The sequence below is a fragment of the Microcaecilia unicolor genome, chromosome 1 (genome assembly GCF_901765095.1).
Source record: "Microcaecilia unicolor chromosome 1, aMicUni1.1, whole genome shotgun sequence".
NCBI classification, from domain to species: Eukaryota; Metazoa; Chordata; class Amphibia; order Gymnophiona; family Siphonopidae; genus Microcaecilia; species Microcaecilia unicolor.
This window is the reverse complement of record NC_044031.1, coordinates 765,611,498-765,627,670: the sequence shown is the minus strand read 5'-3', so window position 1 is coordinate 765,627,670 and position 16,173 is coordinate 765,611,498. Positions and strand designations below refer to the sequence as shown.

General features: G+C 43.9%; 1 protein-coding gene across 2 annotated transcripts in view; it reads right to left on the bottom strand.

Annotated features, from left to right (window-relative positions):
- Positions 1-16,173, bottom strand: part of SMAD6 (SMAD family member 6) — an 80,877-nt gene that overhangs the window by 49,424 nt on the left and 15,280 nt on the right. For both annotated transcript variants that reach the window (XM_030190462.1, XM_030190463.1), the window contains exon 2: positions 2,170-2,226. In XM_030190462.1, the coding sequence (XP_030046322.1) occupies positions 2,170-2,226 (57 nt within the window). The remainder of the gene's footprint in view (positions 1-2,169; positions 2,227-16,173) is intronic.

Genomic DNA, 16,173 nt, shown 5'->3' with positions numbered 1-16,173 from the left:
TTCCAGTACGGCAACCAAGAAAGTATGGCCTACAAGAACCGGCTACATGAAAAAGTGTAACATGCAAGCACCCTCACACTAAACTTGATTTTGTACCCAAGGAGTTCGGGTCGGTTCTGCAGGCCCTGGTCCTGTCTACATCAGATTAGTGTGATTCACTGGGTGTAAGAGCCCTTCATATACCCCTGACAAATGGACAGGAACACACAGTGCCGTGTGTCTGTCATGGCCACACTGTTGACCAGTACTGGGCACATCCCCACTCAGTGCCTGGTGGTTCACTGTGAGGTTTAAAGCACTTTTCTCTCATGCTTTGTGTCTCTGGCTGTGCAGCTGTGGAACAATCTTCCTATAGGAATTCCTACTGTAAAAAGTTCTTTCCCTCTTTGTAAATTGGTGAAAACATTTGTTGCCCGACTTTTTTTTAAAAAAGTAGTCTGAACAGTTCTTTTAATTCCTGATAAATGTTTCAGCATCTTTTTTGCATCCCGCTTAGAACCTTAATTGTGGGAGTTGGTGGGTCATAAGTCCATTATAACATAAAGTAACATAACACAGACATGGCGCTGACTGTTCCTGTCTCTTTGTCAGGATTATACGAAGGGCTCTCAAAGAATTACCCACCAACTCTACACCCAGTGAATCACAGTAATCTGATGTAGACAGGACCAGCGCCTGCAGAACCGACCCGGACTCCTCGGGTACGAAATCAAATTTAGTCTACTGAAGAGGCAAAGCGATTAGGCTTTGTCTGACTGTGGTCTCGTGCACAGAAAGGAGTCCAGTGTCACCCAAAGCAACGTCCCTGGTAGAACTGTCTGGTACACTGGTCACTTCTGGCAAAAACCTGCTCTTCTCATTTCATTGAGCCTCCTGATTTCTGTCCTCCACCGCGGGAGGTGGTGGAGATGAAAACAGTAACGGAATTCAAGCATGCGTGGGACAGGCATAAAGGAATCCTGTGCAGAAGGAATGGATCCACAGAAGCTTAGCTGAAATTGGGTGGCGGGGGGAAGAGGGGTTGGTGGTTGAGAGGCTAGGATGGGGGAGGGCAGACTTATACGGGGTCTGTGCCGGAGCCGGTGATGGGAGGCGGGACTGGTGGTTGGGAGGCGGGAAATACTGCTGCACAGACTTATACGGTCTGTACCCTGAAAAAGACAGGTACAAATCAAGGTAAGGTATACACATATGAGTTTATCGTGGGCAGACTAGATGGACCGTGCAGGTCTTTTTCTGCCGTCATCTACTATGTTACTATGTTACTATGTCTTACTTTACACGTCTTCTCATCCACTTCTCAAAAGTAATGAGACATTGTGAGACAGAATTGCTTGCTTCAGAAAATCTTCTCTCTGGCTGATCTGTGCCCTTCCTGCTTAACACCCCAGCACTGAATCAGGGCCCAATGAGAAAGGCTGAAACAGTACTGCCAGAGCTGCCCACGTGGGGAGCAGGCCGTGGTCCGAGAGTTCCACTTAATGAGCAGCCACAGAGTTGCCTCTCACTGACATGAGAAACCAGAGAAGAAATGTCACCGCTGCTGCTTCTGCCAGTACTAAGGTTTGTGCATGTGTCAAACAAAAGTTTATCTGCGTCTGGACCACAGAAATATTGATGTACGTGACTCAGGAACTGAATCAATACCACCATACAAAGCCACGAGAAACTTCTAGTGCTATAACTCCATAACATGGAGACGGTCTACATGCCCTGTGCCGGTGATACAGTGAGGCGGAGGGAAAGTGTGTTTGTACGATACAGCAAGATGAAGGGAACAGACAAAATTCCTGGAGGAAAAGTCCATAACCCATTATTAAGACAGAACTGGGGAAAGCCACTGATTATCAAGAGGTAAACAGCCTGGACTCTGGCTACCTTGTTGAGATCCTGGACTGGCCACCGTGGGGATACAGGATGCTGGGCTAGATGGACCTTTGGTCTGACCCTGATTTCTTATAACAGAATCCCAAATATACTTTAAGCCACTTTGTAAATGTGCTGCTGTTATTCTGGAGACACCCGGGGAAGATCCACATTTCTGTCAGGGGATAAACTACTCCCGTTACCCCGAATTCCCCATTGCATCCTCACGCTCTGTGTTTATGGATTCTCCCCCTACCCTGGTGAGAAGAGCTGGAAGGGGGGATTCCACAGGCAGGCACTTACCCAATGGCTTCTGCTCAGCATTAGGCGAAAGGCGAGAGTATGCAGGTGGTGGAGACTCTGGAAGAAAAGAGACCCGGTTAGACTCGTCTCCTCAGCAGCAAGGACACCCTACACCAGGGGCGTAGCTAGGTGGGGCCACAGGGGCATGGGCCCCCACAGATTTAGCCCTTGCCCCCTGCTTTCACCACACACACCCCCCCCCCCGCCGCCAACCCTCCCCCGCCGTCGCCATCAAGTACCTTAGCTGGCGGGGGTCCCCAACCCCCGCCAGCCAAAGTCCTCTTCAGCACCGGTCTCCGGTGCGTTGCTGATCTGGATTCTGTTTCTGTGAGTCCTGACGTCCTGCACGTCAGGACTCACAGCAACAGAATCCAGATCAGTGAACACGCTGGACTCGGAGACTGGCGCTGAAGGGGACTTCGGCCTGCCAGCAAAGGTACCTGGCGGTGGCGGAGAAAGGTTGGTGGTGGTGGGAGGGGGAGTTGAAAGGGACGGGGGAAGGGTGGCGGGGGGGGTCAAAAGTGTCGGGGGGGTCAGCGACGCTGGGAGGGTGGCTAAAATGTGCCTCCTCACCTCGGGCTCTGCACCCCCCTTCCGCTGAAGTCTGGCTACGCCCCTGCCCTACACCCTCACAATATCTGCTCCCCGTTACTCCCAGAGCCGGTACCTCACAACAGCGATAGACCTCTGCACACTGCATTTATTTAGTCTGGAGCGTTCACCTGGACATCTACATATGAGAACAGAAGAAACCACCAGGACGGTAGCACAAGAAAGGGGTTTTCAGTTGACGGCACCAGCCGTCTGCTCCGGTCGCCAGAATCAGTGGTGAGTGGACCCTCACAGTACCAGGGCTGCATTCCAAGCAATAACCCTTTCCCCCTCCCCCAGGAGCTTTGTAACGTATCTGTATGACCTTTGTTGGCTTAGAGAGTCAAGAAAGTTTCTTATGATTATTATTCAAAAAAGGGATAGAGAATAAAACTGGAAATATGTATCAAATCATGCAGTGACCACACCTCAGGCACAGTGCATAGTTCAGGTTGCCAGAAAAGGTTCAGAGAAGGGCTGGCAAGACGGATTGGGATGGGCCAGAGAGGGCTTCAAAAGCAACTCAAGTCGTTGGACTGTAAGGATCGTGCCAGGCAGACCTTTTACAGTCTGTGCCTTGAAAATGGCAAAGAAAGACCAAGATCAAGAATTTTTATAGCACATTCATTTTTGGTTTAGTCATGAGTGTGACTGCTGGGCAGACTGGATGGACTGTTCCGGTCGTTATCTTCCGTTATCTACTATGTTGGCTAAAGAGGTTTGAAGAAGGGCGATCGATATAATAACGAGGATGGAATGGATCATCTCGGATGAAGAAAGGCTCGGAGAAAAGACAATCAACAGGGAATACAAGAGGTGGATAAAATCACCAGTGGGGTGGAAAGGGAAATAGGTAACAGTTAATAACCTTTTTAATCAGCAGTTTGAACAGGGAACATTTATTTATAACAGTATTTATAACCCACAATTTTCCAAAATGAATTGGCTCAACGTGGCATACAAACTTTACAGTGATAAAAGTGTTGGATTCAGGAAAGTAGTTGTGTGATTTAGGGAGGGTGTTGGGACTCATTAGCTCGGTTGTTGGCTCCTGTAAGAAATCTGTGAACAGCTAAGTTTTAAGATGCTTGCGAAAGGTCAGGTAGAGGTTTGTGCTTTTCAAGTGTCCGGGGAGGGAGTTCCACCAATTACTGCTTACGTAGGAGAATCCAGTGGAATGAACTGATTTGTATTGCCATAAAACAAACAGATTTAGAACACATTTGGCAAGAAGTTTTTAGAAAACATATTATAACTGTTGGATGAATTCTACCCTACTGTGCAATGCGGAACTTACGCAGAATTCCCCATCTCCACAGAATGCACAGAATTCTGCCTTTCCCACCACCAGCGCTAAAACCGGAAATTTAATGTCGGGCCTTGTCTGGGCTGTTGGAATGTAATTGTATTTTACATGCATTGCCTGTCACCTATTATTTCTCTGTGATTACTCTGTGACCTCTGATGTGAATTACTTAGAGAGGTCACACAGCTATGCAACTTCCTGTGGGGGTTAGATGCAGCAGATGCAGCACATGGAGCACATGGAGCTCATGATCTCTCCTAACCTGAGAGGATCTATGGTGGTGTGAGCATCCATTACCATCTAAGCACATGGAAGGAGCTGATAATACAAATGTATAGTAATATGTATATAAAAGCCTGTCTGATTATAATCTAACTACAAACTGTGAGTAAACAGATGTTTTGTTACTTCAACTTTAAAGTGACTCAGCAGTGAATTATTCAGGGGTGAATGAGAGAGAGATGAAGAAAGAAATTAACATTTCTAAAGCTGAAGCTGTGTGTACTAAAATCTGCTAATTATTTACTACAAATAATCCAACAAAAGGGTTATGGGCCCAGGGCCAGGAATTGAAAAAGAAGAGAAATATTACCAGGCAGAAAAAAAGGCCACATTTTTCTCTTAAGTTTTAAAGGAAAGATTCAGTCTGTCTCTCTCTCCCCCCACACAGCAGACAGAAGGCTAAGAAAATGGCTGAGGGAAGAAATTCACCATTGTTCTATTCTCTCAAGGTGCCTAAATTAACTGAGTTTAATTATCAGCAGTGGGAACTAAGATTCATATGTCTCCTTCGAGCAAAAAGATTAAATATATGCTTAGACCAAGACAGAACAGATGAAAATATGGCTGAATGGGACAATGCAAACTATTATGTGAAGTGCATGCTTTTGGAAGCTCTCTCAGAGAAACAAGCCATATTAGTGGAGGGAAAAGATACACCAAAGGACATTTTATATAAACTGAGAACTATGTATGCAACTACATATGCAAAACAGCAACCAATTTGGTTGGCAGAGTTGAATGAAACCAAATTAAGGGATAAAAGTAAATGTAATGATCACATTATGCATCTTATGTCTTCATTTCAAAAGTTAGAACTTTCTGGAATTCCCATGTGTGATGCATTGAAAAGAGCATTTCTTTTTACCTCACTATCAAAGAAGTTTGATGTTTTTAGGTCTGTAAATGAGGCCATTGAAGGGCAATCTTTTGAACAGGCAACATCAAAACTAAGGCAGGAATGCATAATAAATGATTCTGAGGAGATGTGTTCTCAAAGTCAGTCAGAGAGAAATGAAACAAATTTCTTGGCAAAGAACAGAGGAAGGCGGAGCTATGGGAAAACTCCACCCAAGGGCAAGCTGATTTGCTACTCATGTGGAAAGGAGGGACATGTATCTAAATGGTGTAAGGAAACACAAAACACTCCCTCTAGCTCACCTAAGCCAATGGAACTAAAGAATTTTCAAACCAGGAAATGTATGAAGGACAAAGATAAACACAAGGGCTTTCTAATGGCAGAAAAATCTTTGACTATGGTAAATAATAATTCAAATGAAAGTACTTGGATTTTGGATTCGGGGAGCAATTTAACCAATTGTAAGAATTTCTTTCAGGAAATGTGTCCAGAGGAAGGTATTCTTAAAACTGCAAACGCAGGGACTGCTAAGATCCAAGCAAAAGGTATTGGATTCTTAAAATGCAAAGTGTCTAATGAAGTTAAAGAAATTCCTGTAAGTGATGTCTTGTATATTCCCCAAGCAGTTTGTAATATGCTTAGTGTATCTACATTAGATAAGAAGGGATTTGTGATTCATTTCGAAAACAGTAAGTGCACAATCTCTAAAAATGATGAAGTGTATGCTGAAGCTTTTATGCATAATGATGTTTATAAGCTGAACATTTCAGGTGAAGCCTCACATATGGCGCAAGTAAGGAAGAATGATGGTAAATGTAGTCTGGAAATCTGGCACCGCCGCCTGGGACATCGTGATTCTAAGGTGATCCAGGATCTTTACAGTAAGCAACTGGCCACCGGCATTCAGATAAGTGCAGATGCTGGTAAAATGGAGAAATGCATAGACTGTGTTACTCAAAAAGGTGTGAGACCCTCATTTCCTGCATACACAGGAAATAGGAGTAATAAAGTACTGGACTTAATACACAGTGACTTATGTGGACCGTTTAATATCCCATCATTGGGAAATAACAGATTTGTGCTAATATTCTTGGATGATTTCTCTAGATATTGTGTGGCCTATTTGCTGAAAGAGAAAAGTCAAGTCACAGACATGCTGAAGAAATACGTAGCCATGGTGAGAAATAAATTTGAAAGAAAACCAAAGGTTCTTCAGACCGACAATGGTGGTGAGTTCACTTCACAAAGCATGCGCACATTTCTAGAACAAGAAGGCATTCAGCATATCACAACAGTAGCTTATACACCAGAGCAAAATTCTGTTGCAGAGAGAAAATTTAGGTCACTTGTGGAAATGACCAGATGTATGCTGTCAGATAGCAATCTCCCTAAAAGACTATGGGGGGAAGCCATTCTCACAGCAGTGTACCTACAAAACAGAATGCCAACTAAAGGCGCGGAGCGCACACCACATGAGACATGGCATGGTAGGAAGCCAAGCCTGTCACACATAAGAACATTTGGAAGTACAGCATATGCTCATGTACCAAAGCAAAGAAGGCATAAGCTGGATTCCACAACAGAAAGGGGCATTTTAGTTGGCTATGCTCCAGGACACAAAGGATATAGAATTTTGAATCTGAAAACTGGCATTGTTGGCATAAGACATGTTACATATTTTGATGAAAACAAAAGGGTTGATAAAGGCTGGATTATCCCAGATGAGCCTTATCATCCAGAATATGAAACTAGAACCATAATAGACATGCCAGTGTATATAAATGCCATACCAAGGCAGATGTCTGAAAGCAACTCATCTGTATCTAACGAGGAACAGGCAGAGGAAGCAGACACAGAAAGGATCATTGAAGAAGACAGTACAGTTGGAGAAGGGGAATCAATTGGAGAAGGACTCTCAGATTTAGAGGATGCGGAAAGGTCAGACCAACCTGTAGTCAGACGCTCATCCAGGGAAAACAAAGGTGTTCCACCCCCAAGACTGTCTTACCTAACAAAGTCAGCAGAAGCTCAAGAGCCCTTAACATGGGATGAGATTGAGAAAATGCCAGCAGAAGAAGCTGCTGAATGGCATAAAGCTGCACAAGAAGAAATTGATGCATTGGATAAAAATAATACTTGGATTCTTACAAAATTACCTCCTGGCAAGAAAGCTATAGGATGCAAATGGGATGCACAAGGAAAAGTGGAAAGGTATAAAGCCAGATTAGTGGCAAAGGGATATCTTCAAAAATATGGAGAAGATTTTGATGAAGTGTTTGCACCTGTAGTGAAACACACGACAATCAGAACACTTCTGAGCATTGCAGTCTCAAAAGGCATGCAAGTCAACCACATTGATGTGAAAACAGCATTTCTTCACGGAGAAATAACTGAAGACTTGTATATGGAACAGCCAACAGGTTTCATAAATACAAAACAAAGACAGCTAGTGTGTAAATTAAACAAAGGTCTTTATGGATTAAAGCAAAGTGCAAAATGTTGGAATGATAAATTGCATGAAATATTGACAAATTTAGGATTTAAGCAAGGTGAAGCAGATAAATGTTTGTACACTAGGTGCACAAATGGACAATATGCATACATTTTAGCTTTTGTTGATGATCTGCTCATTGCAAGCAAAAGTGAGCAAGAGTACAAGGACATTGTAAAATATTTAAACCTCAATGTTGAGATAAAAGAACTTGGTAATGTGTCATACTATCTTGGTATAGAAATTGAGAAACAAAATGATGGTTCTTATCTTCTAAGCCAGAAGCAGAAAATAAATGAGCTTATTGAAAGTTTAGGTATGCAAGATGCCCAAGTTGTAAGCACTCCCATGATCACTGATTTTCTGAAGGATGAAACAGTAAGAGAACCTTTACCAGATAACATCCAATATAGATCAGCCATAGGTAAGCTTTTATATCTAACTACCACATACAGGGCTGATATAGCAAATGCAGTAGGAATTTTGAGCAGAAGGGTCAGCTCACCTACCAAATTAGATTGGACTGCAGTTAAAAGGATGGTAAGGTATTTAAAGGGTACCATTGATTGTAAATTAAAGATTTCAGCCAATAGTAATCCAAAACTAATATGTTACTGTGATTCAGATTGGGCAGGGGATCATTCTGATTATAAATCCACAAGTGGATATGTGTTTATGTATGGAAATGTACACATTTCATGGGCCAGTCATAAACAAAGTATTGTGAGTTTGTCTTCTACAGAAGCTGAATACGTGGCCGTATCGGAAGCGTGCAGAGAACTGATGTGGATTGAAAAACTTATGCTGGATTTTGGAATAGCTGAAAAGAGACCAATCCAGATAATGGAAGATAATCAGAGCTGCATCCGACTGTCACAGAATGACAAGGTTCAGTCACGCACCAAGCACATCGCAACGAAATACCACAACGTGCGAGAGTTGGTGAAAGAAGGGGTCATCAGTCTACACTATTGTCACACCAGTGAGATGACAGCTAACATCATGACCAAACCGTTACCCAGAGAACATTTTGTGAATCTGCGTATAAAGCTTGGACTTTGTATGAATAAATAATTGCATGACAGTTATGCATGAGAAGGGGTTTGTTGGAATGTAATTGTATTTTACATGCATTGCCTGTCACCTATTATTTCTCTGTGATTACTCTGTGACCTCTGATGTGAATTACTTAGAGAGGTCACACAGCTATGCAACTTCCTGTGGGGGTTAGATGCAGCAGATGCAGCACATGGAGCACATGGAGCTCATGATCTCTCCTAACCTGAGAGGATCTATGGTGGTGTGAGCATCCATTACCATCTAAGCACATGGAAGGAGCTGATAATACAAATGTATAGTAATATGTATATAAAAGCCTGTCTGATTATAATCTAACTACAAACTGTGAGTAAACAGATGTTTTGTTACTTCAACTTTAAAGTGACTCAGCAGTGAATTATTCAGGGGTGAATGAGAGAGAGATGAAGAAAGAAATTAACATTTCTAAAGCTGAAGCTGTGTGTACTAAAATCTGCTAATTATTTACTACAAATAATCCAACATGGGCTTCAGCATTGAATACGTATTTGGGTTTTTTAAAGCCGGCGCATGACCGGTTAAGTTAATTTCAAACTTAAGCGGCCGTGGGTTAGCGGATTAAGATAGGCCAGATACAGTGGTGGAAATAAGTATTTGATCCCTTGCTGATTTTGTAAGTTTGCCCACTGACAAAGACATGAGCAGCCCATAATTGAAGGGTAGGTTATTGGTAACAGTGAGAGATAGCACATCACAAATTAAATCCGGAAAATCACATTGTGGAAAGTATATGAATTTATTTGCATTCTGCAGAGGGAAATAAGTATTTAATCCCTCTGGCAAACAAGACCTAATACTTGGTGGCAAAACCCTTGTTGGCAAGCACAGCGGTCAGACGTCTTCTGTAGTTGATGATGAGGTTTGCACACATGTCAGGAGGAATTTTGGTCCACTCCTCTTTGCAGATCATCTCTAAATCATTAAGAGTTCTGGGCTGTCGCTTGGCAACTCGCAGCTTCAGCTCCCTCCATAAGTTTTCAATGGGATTAAGGTCTGGTGACTGGCTAGGCCACTCCATGACCCTAATGTGCTTCTTCCTGAGCCACTCCTTTGTTGCCTTGGCTGTATGTTTTGGGTCATTGTCGTGCTGGAAGACCCAGCCACGACCCATTTTTAAGGCCCTGGCGGAGGGAAGGAGGTTGTCACTCAGAATTGTACGGTACATGGCCCCATCCATTCTCCCATTGATGCGGTGAAGTAGTCCTGTGCCCTTAGCAGAGAAACACCCCCAAAACATAACATTTCCACCTCCATGCTTGACAGTGGGGACGGTGTTCTTTGGGTCATAGGCAGCATTTCTCTTCCTCCAAACACGGCGAGTTGAGTTCATGCCAAAGAGCTCAATTTTTGTCTCATCTGACCACAGCACCTTCTCCCAATCACTCTCGGCATCATCCAGGTGTTCACTGGCAAACTTCAGACGGGCCGTCACATGTGCCTTGCGGAGCAGGGGGACCTTGCGGGCACTGCAGGATTGCAATCCGTTATGTCGTAATGTGTTACCAATGGTTTTCGTGGTGACAGTGGTCCCAGCTGCCTTGAGATCATTGACAAGTTCCCCCCTTGTAGTTGTAGGCTGATTTCTAACCTTCCTCATGATCAAGGATACCCCACGAGGTGAGATTTTGCGTGGAGCCCCAGATCTTTGTCGATTGACAGTCATTTTGTACTTCTTCCATTTTCTTACTATGGCACCAACAGTTGTCTCCTTCTCGCCCAGCGTCTTACTGATGGTTTTGTAGCCCATTCCAGCCTTGTGCAGGTGTATGATCTTGTCCCTGACATCCTTAGACAGCTCCTTGCTCTTGGCCATTTTGTAGAGGTTAGAGTCTGACTGATTCACTGAGTCTGTGGACAGGTGTCTTTCATACAGGTGACCATTGCCGACAGCTGTCTGTCATGCAGGTAACGAGTTGATTTGGAGCATCTACCTGGTCTGTAGGGGCCAGATCTCTTACTGGTTGGTGGGGGATCAAATACTTATTTCCCTCTGCAGAATGCAAATAAATTCATATACTTTCCACAATGTGATTTTCCGGATTTAATTTGTGATGTGCTATCTCTCACTGTTACCAATAACCTACCCTTCAATTATGGGCTGCTCATGTCTTTGTCAGTGGGCAAACTTACAAAATCAGCAAGGGATCAAATACTTATTTCCACCACTGTATATTATCTGCTAAACTCAGCTGGTTACGACTGAATATCAGAATGTAACTAGACTTCACCCCCAAAACGCCTCCAACATAGCCAGCATGAAGTTTGCCTTTAACCAGTTAGGTGCCACTGAAAATGACTCGAAAGCTGCAAGCAAGCAAGTCAAGCAGTCAGTGGCCATTCCCAGCTGGTTAACTTGCTTTCAGTATTGGCCAGCATGTTTCTAGGAGAGTTCAGCAAGAACTTGTATGTAATTCCGAGTGATATGGGTCGGGTGCTGTCAGAGAGGCCGCCGGGCTCAATGAACCATCGGTCTGGTCCAGCCTGGGGGGGCTTCTGTTCTTCTGAACAGTGTATGGGAATCAGGAATGCAGAGATAAAATGCTTCTTTACTTGGGGAGTGGACCTCATAGACTTACCAACCAGGAACACAAAAAGGTCAGCACGCACATTCCCGAATCTCCACTACCCCAGCTGCAGGACTAAAATATAAATCAACATATGCATCCAGCTTCTCCTACATAAGCACGCAACTGTGGAGCGCACTGCCAAACGACATAAAAACAATGCACGACCTAACTAACTTTCGAAAATCTCTAAAAACCAACCTCTTCAAAAAGGCATACCACAATGATCCATCCGAAATACCAGACAACGAAACTTATACCAGAACTGGACAAAACCGAACTCTCTATACTTGACTGCTTCATTTACTTTGTCATGAATGAACTTTAACGCAATACCTCCTTGTATTTCTCACTCCGGAAATGGCGATCGCCATTACGGAACAATGTAAGCCACATTGAGCCTGCAAACAGGTGGGAAAATGTGGGATACAAATGCAACAAACAAATAAACAAACAAACAAACAAACAGGGTGTCTTCCTGTTAAGCTCCGTGCTTTCCATTATACCAATCTGACCCACACACATGTTGGTCCTCGGTGATCACATTCTGATAGGCAGAAGCCAGCCGAAGAGCTCAGCTGAAATTCAGGTATTCCCAGTCCCAGTAGGTGAGAATGGGGTAGGAATGGTGACCATACTGAACACCCAAAGAGCCAAGTGGTTGACATCCCACATGCTAGGCCTGAACCCTCAAACATCAGAATCGTGGAATGGCGTGGAATGGCCGCCCGGTGGAGGTTGTGGAGTCGAGGACTGTGTCAGAATTTAAAAAGGCATGGGATAAGCATGTGGGATCGCTTAGGAAAAGGAAGAGTTAGGGGTTACAGCGATGGGCCATTTGGCCTTTATCTGCCGTCCCCAGAATTCACACACACACCCTCCCCCATCATTCATAGGAATGGAATTAAAATCTAAGTTTCCAAGCTTAATAATAAATGTACAAAACCATCAACTCGACCGGATTTGGATAGCTTCCTAAAAGAAAAGTCCATATGCCATTATTAAAATGACTTGGGGAAAATCCACTGCTTATTTCTGGGAAAAGCAGCATAAAATGTACTGTACTTTTTTGGGGATCTTGCCAGGTACTTGTGACCCGGATTGGAAACAGGATGCTGGGCTCGATGGACCTTCGGTCTGTCCCAGTATGGCAACACTTATGTACTTATTCAGCTACCTGGGCTCCAAACGGTGGAAATCAATACCCAAAGACATAAGAAGCATCACTTAACTACCTCCACTTCAGAAAAGACCTGAAAACCCACCTTTTCAAAAATTATACAGCTACACACAAACTACAGATGCTCCACAATACTTTGTAACTGATAAACACCTACTATAACTCCATCTAACTGTAAATAAGTCAGCCATGTTGAACCAAAACCTGTTTTTGGAAAATAGTGAGATACAAGAATACATAAAAAATAATAATAATAAAAATTTGATATACCGAATCACTTGCAATTGTTCTGAGCAGTTTATATTAACCAATCATAGAAGAGAGGAAAAGAGCTAGAATAATTAAAAGGAAATAAGAAATAAAGCAATATAAAAAAAGGAACAGGATACAGAGAGAGAGGAATGGAGGTAAAGATAACATGATGCAGAAAACCGAGACGGTCGAGCACCAACCAAGCCACACCACGACACAGGAAACCAATCAGGAAAAGCCTTCATGAACAAACAGGCCTTCAACCCTGTCTTAAAACTTATCCTTCCAGTCAGAGGTGCAAAAGAAGCTCATTCCACAGCCGAGGACACTGTAGTGCCAAAAACTCACTTTCAAAGAGTTTCTGAGCGCATGGAAGTGTGAGCAGGTACTACAAGCAGGTTATGTATTATGAAGGTAGGGACTCAAATATTGACCAAGATAAGTGGGAACAACTGTCACCCGTATTTTAAAGATCAAGAGAAGTATTTTATCTGTAAACCGAGGTCGTATTCATGAGCACCAGTAATGAGACGAAGTGTGGAGCATTGTAGCAGCTGGAAATGGCAAAGCTCTGATGCTCGAGATCCTATCAGGAGAGAATTACGATACTACTACTACTACTACTTAACATTTCTAAAGCGCTACTAGGGTTACGTAGCACTGTACAGCTTAACACAGAAGGACGGTCCCTGCTCAAGGAGCTTACAATCTAAAGGACAAATGTACAGTCAGTCAAATAGGGGCAGTCTAGATTTCTTGAATGGGTAAAAGGTTAGGTGCCGAAAGCAACATTGAAGAGGTGAGCTTTGAGCAAAGATTTGAAGATGGGTAGGGAGGGGGCTTGGCGTTCGGGCTCAGGAAGTTTATTCCAAGCATAGGGTGATAGACTATACGATAGACTACATGTGATGTTATCAGATATTGCAGGCCGTACAGATCACATGCAGTTCACGGAAATAATCTTGTCTTTTCACGATCATGATAGCGACTACACTAACATGATTGTGAGAAGACATCAAATGTCACCCCTAACACTTTTGCAGACTGCAAGAGAGGGATAATGGTACCAGATACTGAAAGAGGAGGAGAAAGAGAGGAACTGATTGAAAATTGGAGTGGAGGAGTGGCCTAGTGGTTAGGGTGGTGGACTTTGGTCCTGGGGAATTGAGGAACTGAGTTCGATTCCCACTTCAGGCACAGACAGCTCCTTGTGACTCTGGGCAAGACACTTAACCCTTCATTGCCCCATGTAAGCTGCATTGAGCCTGCCATGAGTGGGAAAGCGCGGGGTACAAATGTAACAAAAATAAAATATATACTTTTGGAGATTCTACATGGAATGTTGCTATTCCACTAGCAACATTCCATGTAGAAGGCTGCGCAGGCTTCTGTTTCTGTGAGTCTGACGTCCTGCACGTATGTGCAGGACGTCAGACTCACAGAAGCAGAAGCCTGCGCGGCCACATTGGTGCTCTGCAAGGGCCGACGTCTAGTGGAATAGCAACATTCCATGTAGAATCTCAAATAGTAGCAACAGTGGAGGAGTGGCCTAGTGGTTAGGGTGGTGGACTTTGGTCCTGAGGAACTGAGTTGGATTCCTACTTCAGGCACAGGCAGCTCCTTGTGACTCTGGGCAAGTCACTTAACCCTCCATTGCCCCATGTAAGTCGCATTGAGCCTGCCATGAGTGGGAAAGCGCGGGGTACAAATGTAACAAAAATAAAATAGATACTATTGGAGATTCTACATGGAATGTTGCTATTCCACTAGCAACATTCCACGTAGAAGGCTGCGCAGGCTTCTGTTTCTGTGAGTCTGTATGTGCAGGACGTCAGACTCACAGAAGCAGAAGCCTGCGCGGCCACATTGGTGCTCTGCAAGGGCCGACGTCTAGTGGAATAGCAATAGCAACATTCCATGTAGAATCTCAAATAGTAGCAACAGTGGAGGAGTGGCCTAGTGGTTAGGGTGGTGGACTTTGGTCCTGAGGAACTGAGTTTGATTCCCACTTCAGGCACAGGCAGCTCCTTGTGACTCTGGGCAAGACACTTAACCCTTCATTGCCCCATGTAAGCCGCATTGAGCCTGCCATGAGTGGGAAAGCGCAGCGTACAAATGTAACAAAAATAAAATAGATACTATTGGAGATTCTACATGGAATGTTGCTACTATTGGAGATTCTACATGGAATGTTGCTACTCTTTGAGATTCTACATGGAATGTTGCTACTATTGGAGATTCTACATGGAATGTTGCTATTCCACTAGCAACATTGCATGTAGAAGGCTGCGCAGGCTTCTGTTTCTGTGAGTCTGTATGTGCAGGACGTCAGACTCACAGAAGCAGAAGCCTGCGCGGCCACATTGGTGATCTGCAAGGGCCGACCGGGGAACTGAGGAACTGAGTTCGATTCCCACTTCAGGCACAGGCAGCTCCTTGTGACTCTGGGCAAGTCACTTAACCCTCCATTGCCCCATGTAAGCCGCGTTGAGCCTGCCATGAGTGGGAAAGCGCGGGGTACAAATGTAACAAAAATAAATAACAAATTAGGACCCTAGATTTTCCTGGATTAAGCGTAAGGCAATGAGAGCAGAGCCAGTCGGTTACACATGACAGTTTAGAAGTAAGTAAATGTAAGCTCATCTGAGCAGGGACCGTCCTTCTTTGTTAAATTGTACAGCGCTGCGTAACCCTAGTAGCGCTCTAGAAATGTTAAGTAGTAGTAGTTCAGTTGATGAAGTTATCAGGGCAAAGTGGTTACTCTCTGAACGCCATTCGCATATGCATATGGAATCAGACTGAGGGAGTGTGTGCAATCAAGTAATGGCGTCAAGAAAACGTTGCCTCTACCACTAAACGCCTTGTGACTTCGAGCAAGTCACTTTATTTCATCAGTGGTCAAACGTTGCTTCTTTGCCTTGTGCCAATTTTGATCATTTCTCACGGGTCAGGATCAAAGGGCAGTGATCCGTGCCTTCACTTCATTTCATTCATTATCATTTATAAACCGCTCTTATCCAGAGCGGAATATTAAACCACATACAGAATATTTTTTTTAAAAATATACAATAGACTCAACAAACTGTGATAAAAGTCACATCCAGGATAGTTGGGTTAAGGCAGTTTCAGTCTGAAATACAAGTCCCAGAAGGCATTGCAGGCAAGGAGCCAGTGGGTGAGATGAAGAACCCGGACTGGACTCCTAGCTGCAATTGGGGAAGACATGGGTGGAAGCTGGCAGGTTGTGTAGAGTGGCTGCCACTAGGCGGAAAGGGAGTTAGGAAACCCTGTGTGCAGGAGCTCATCATTGGTCTCATTAGTCTAATGCTTAACTCAGCTGGTATGGGTGTGGGGAAGCTAATGGAGGGAGAATGATTGGTGGTG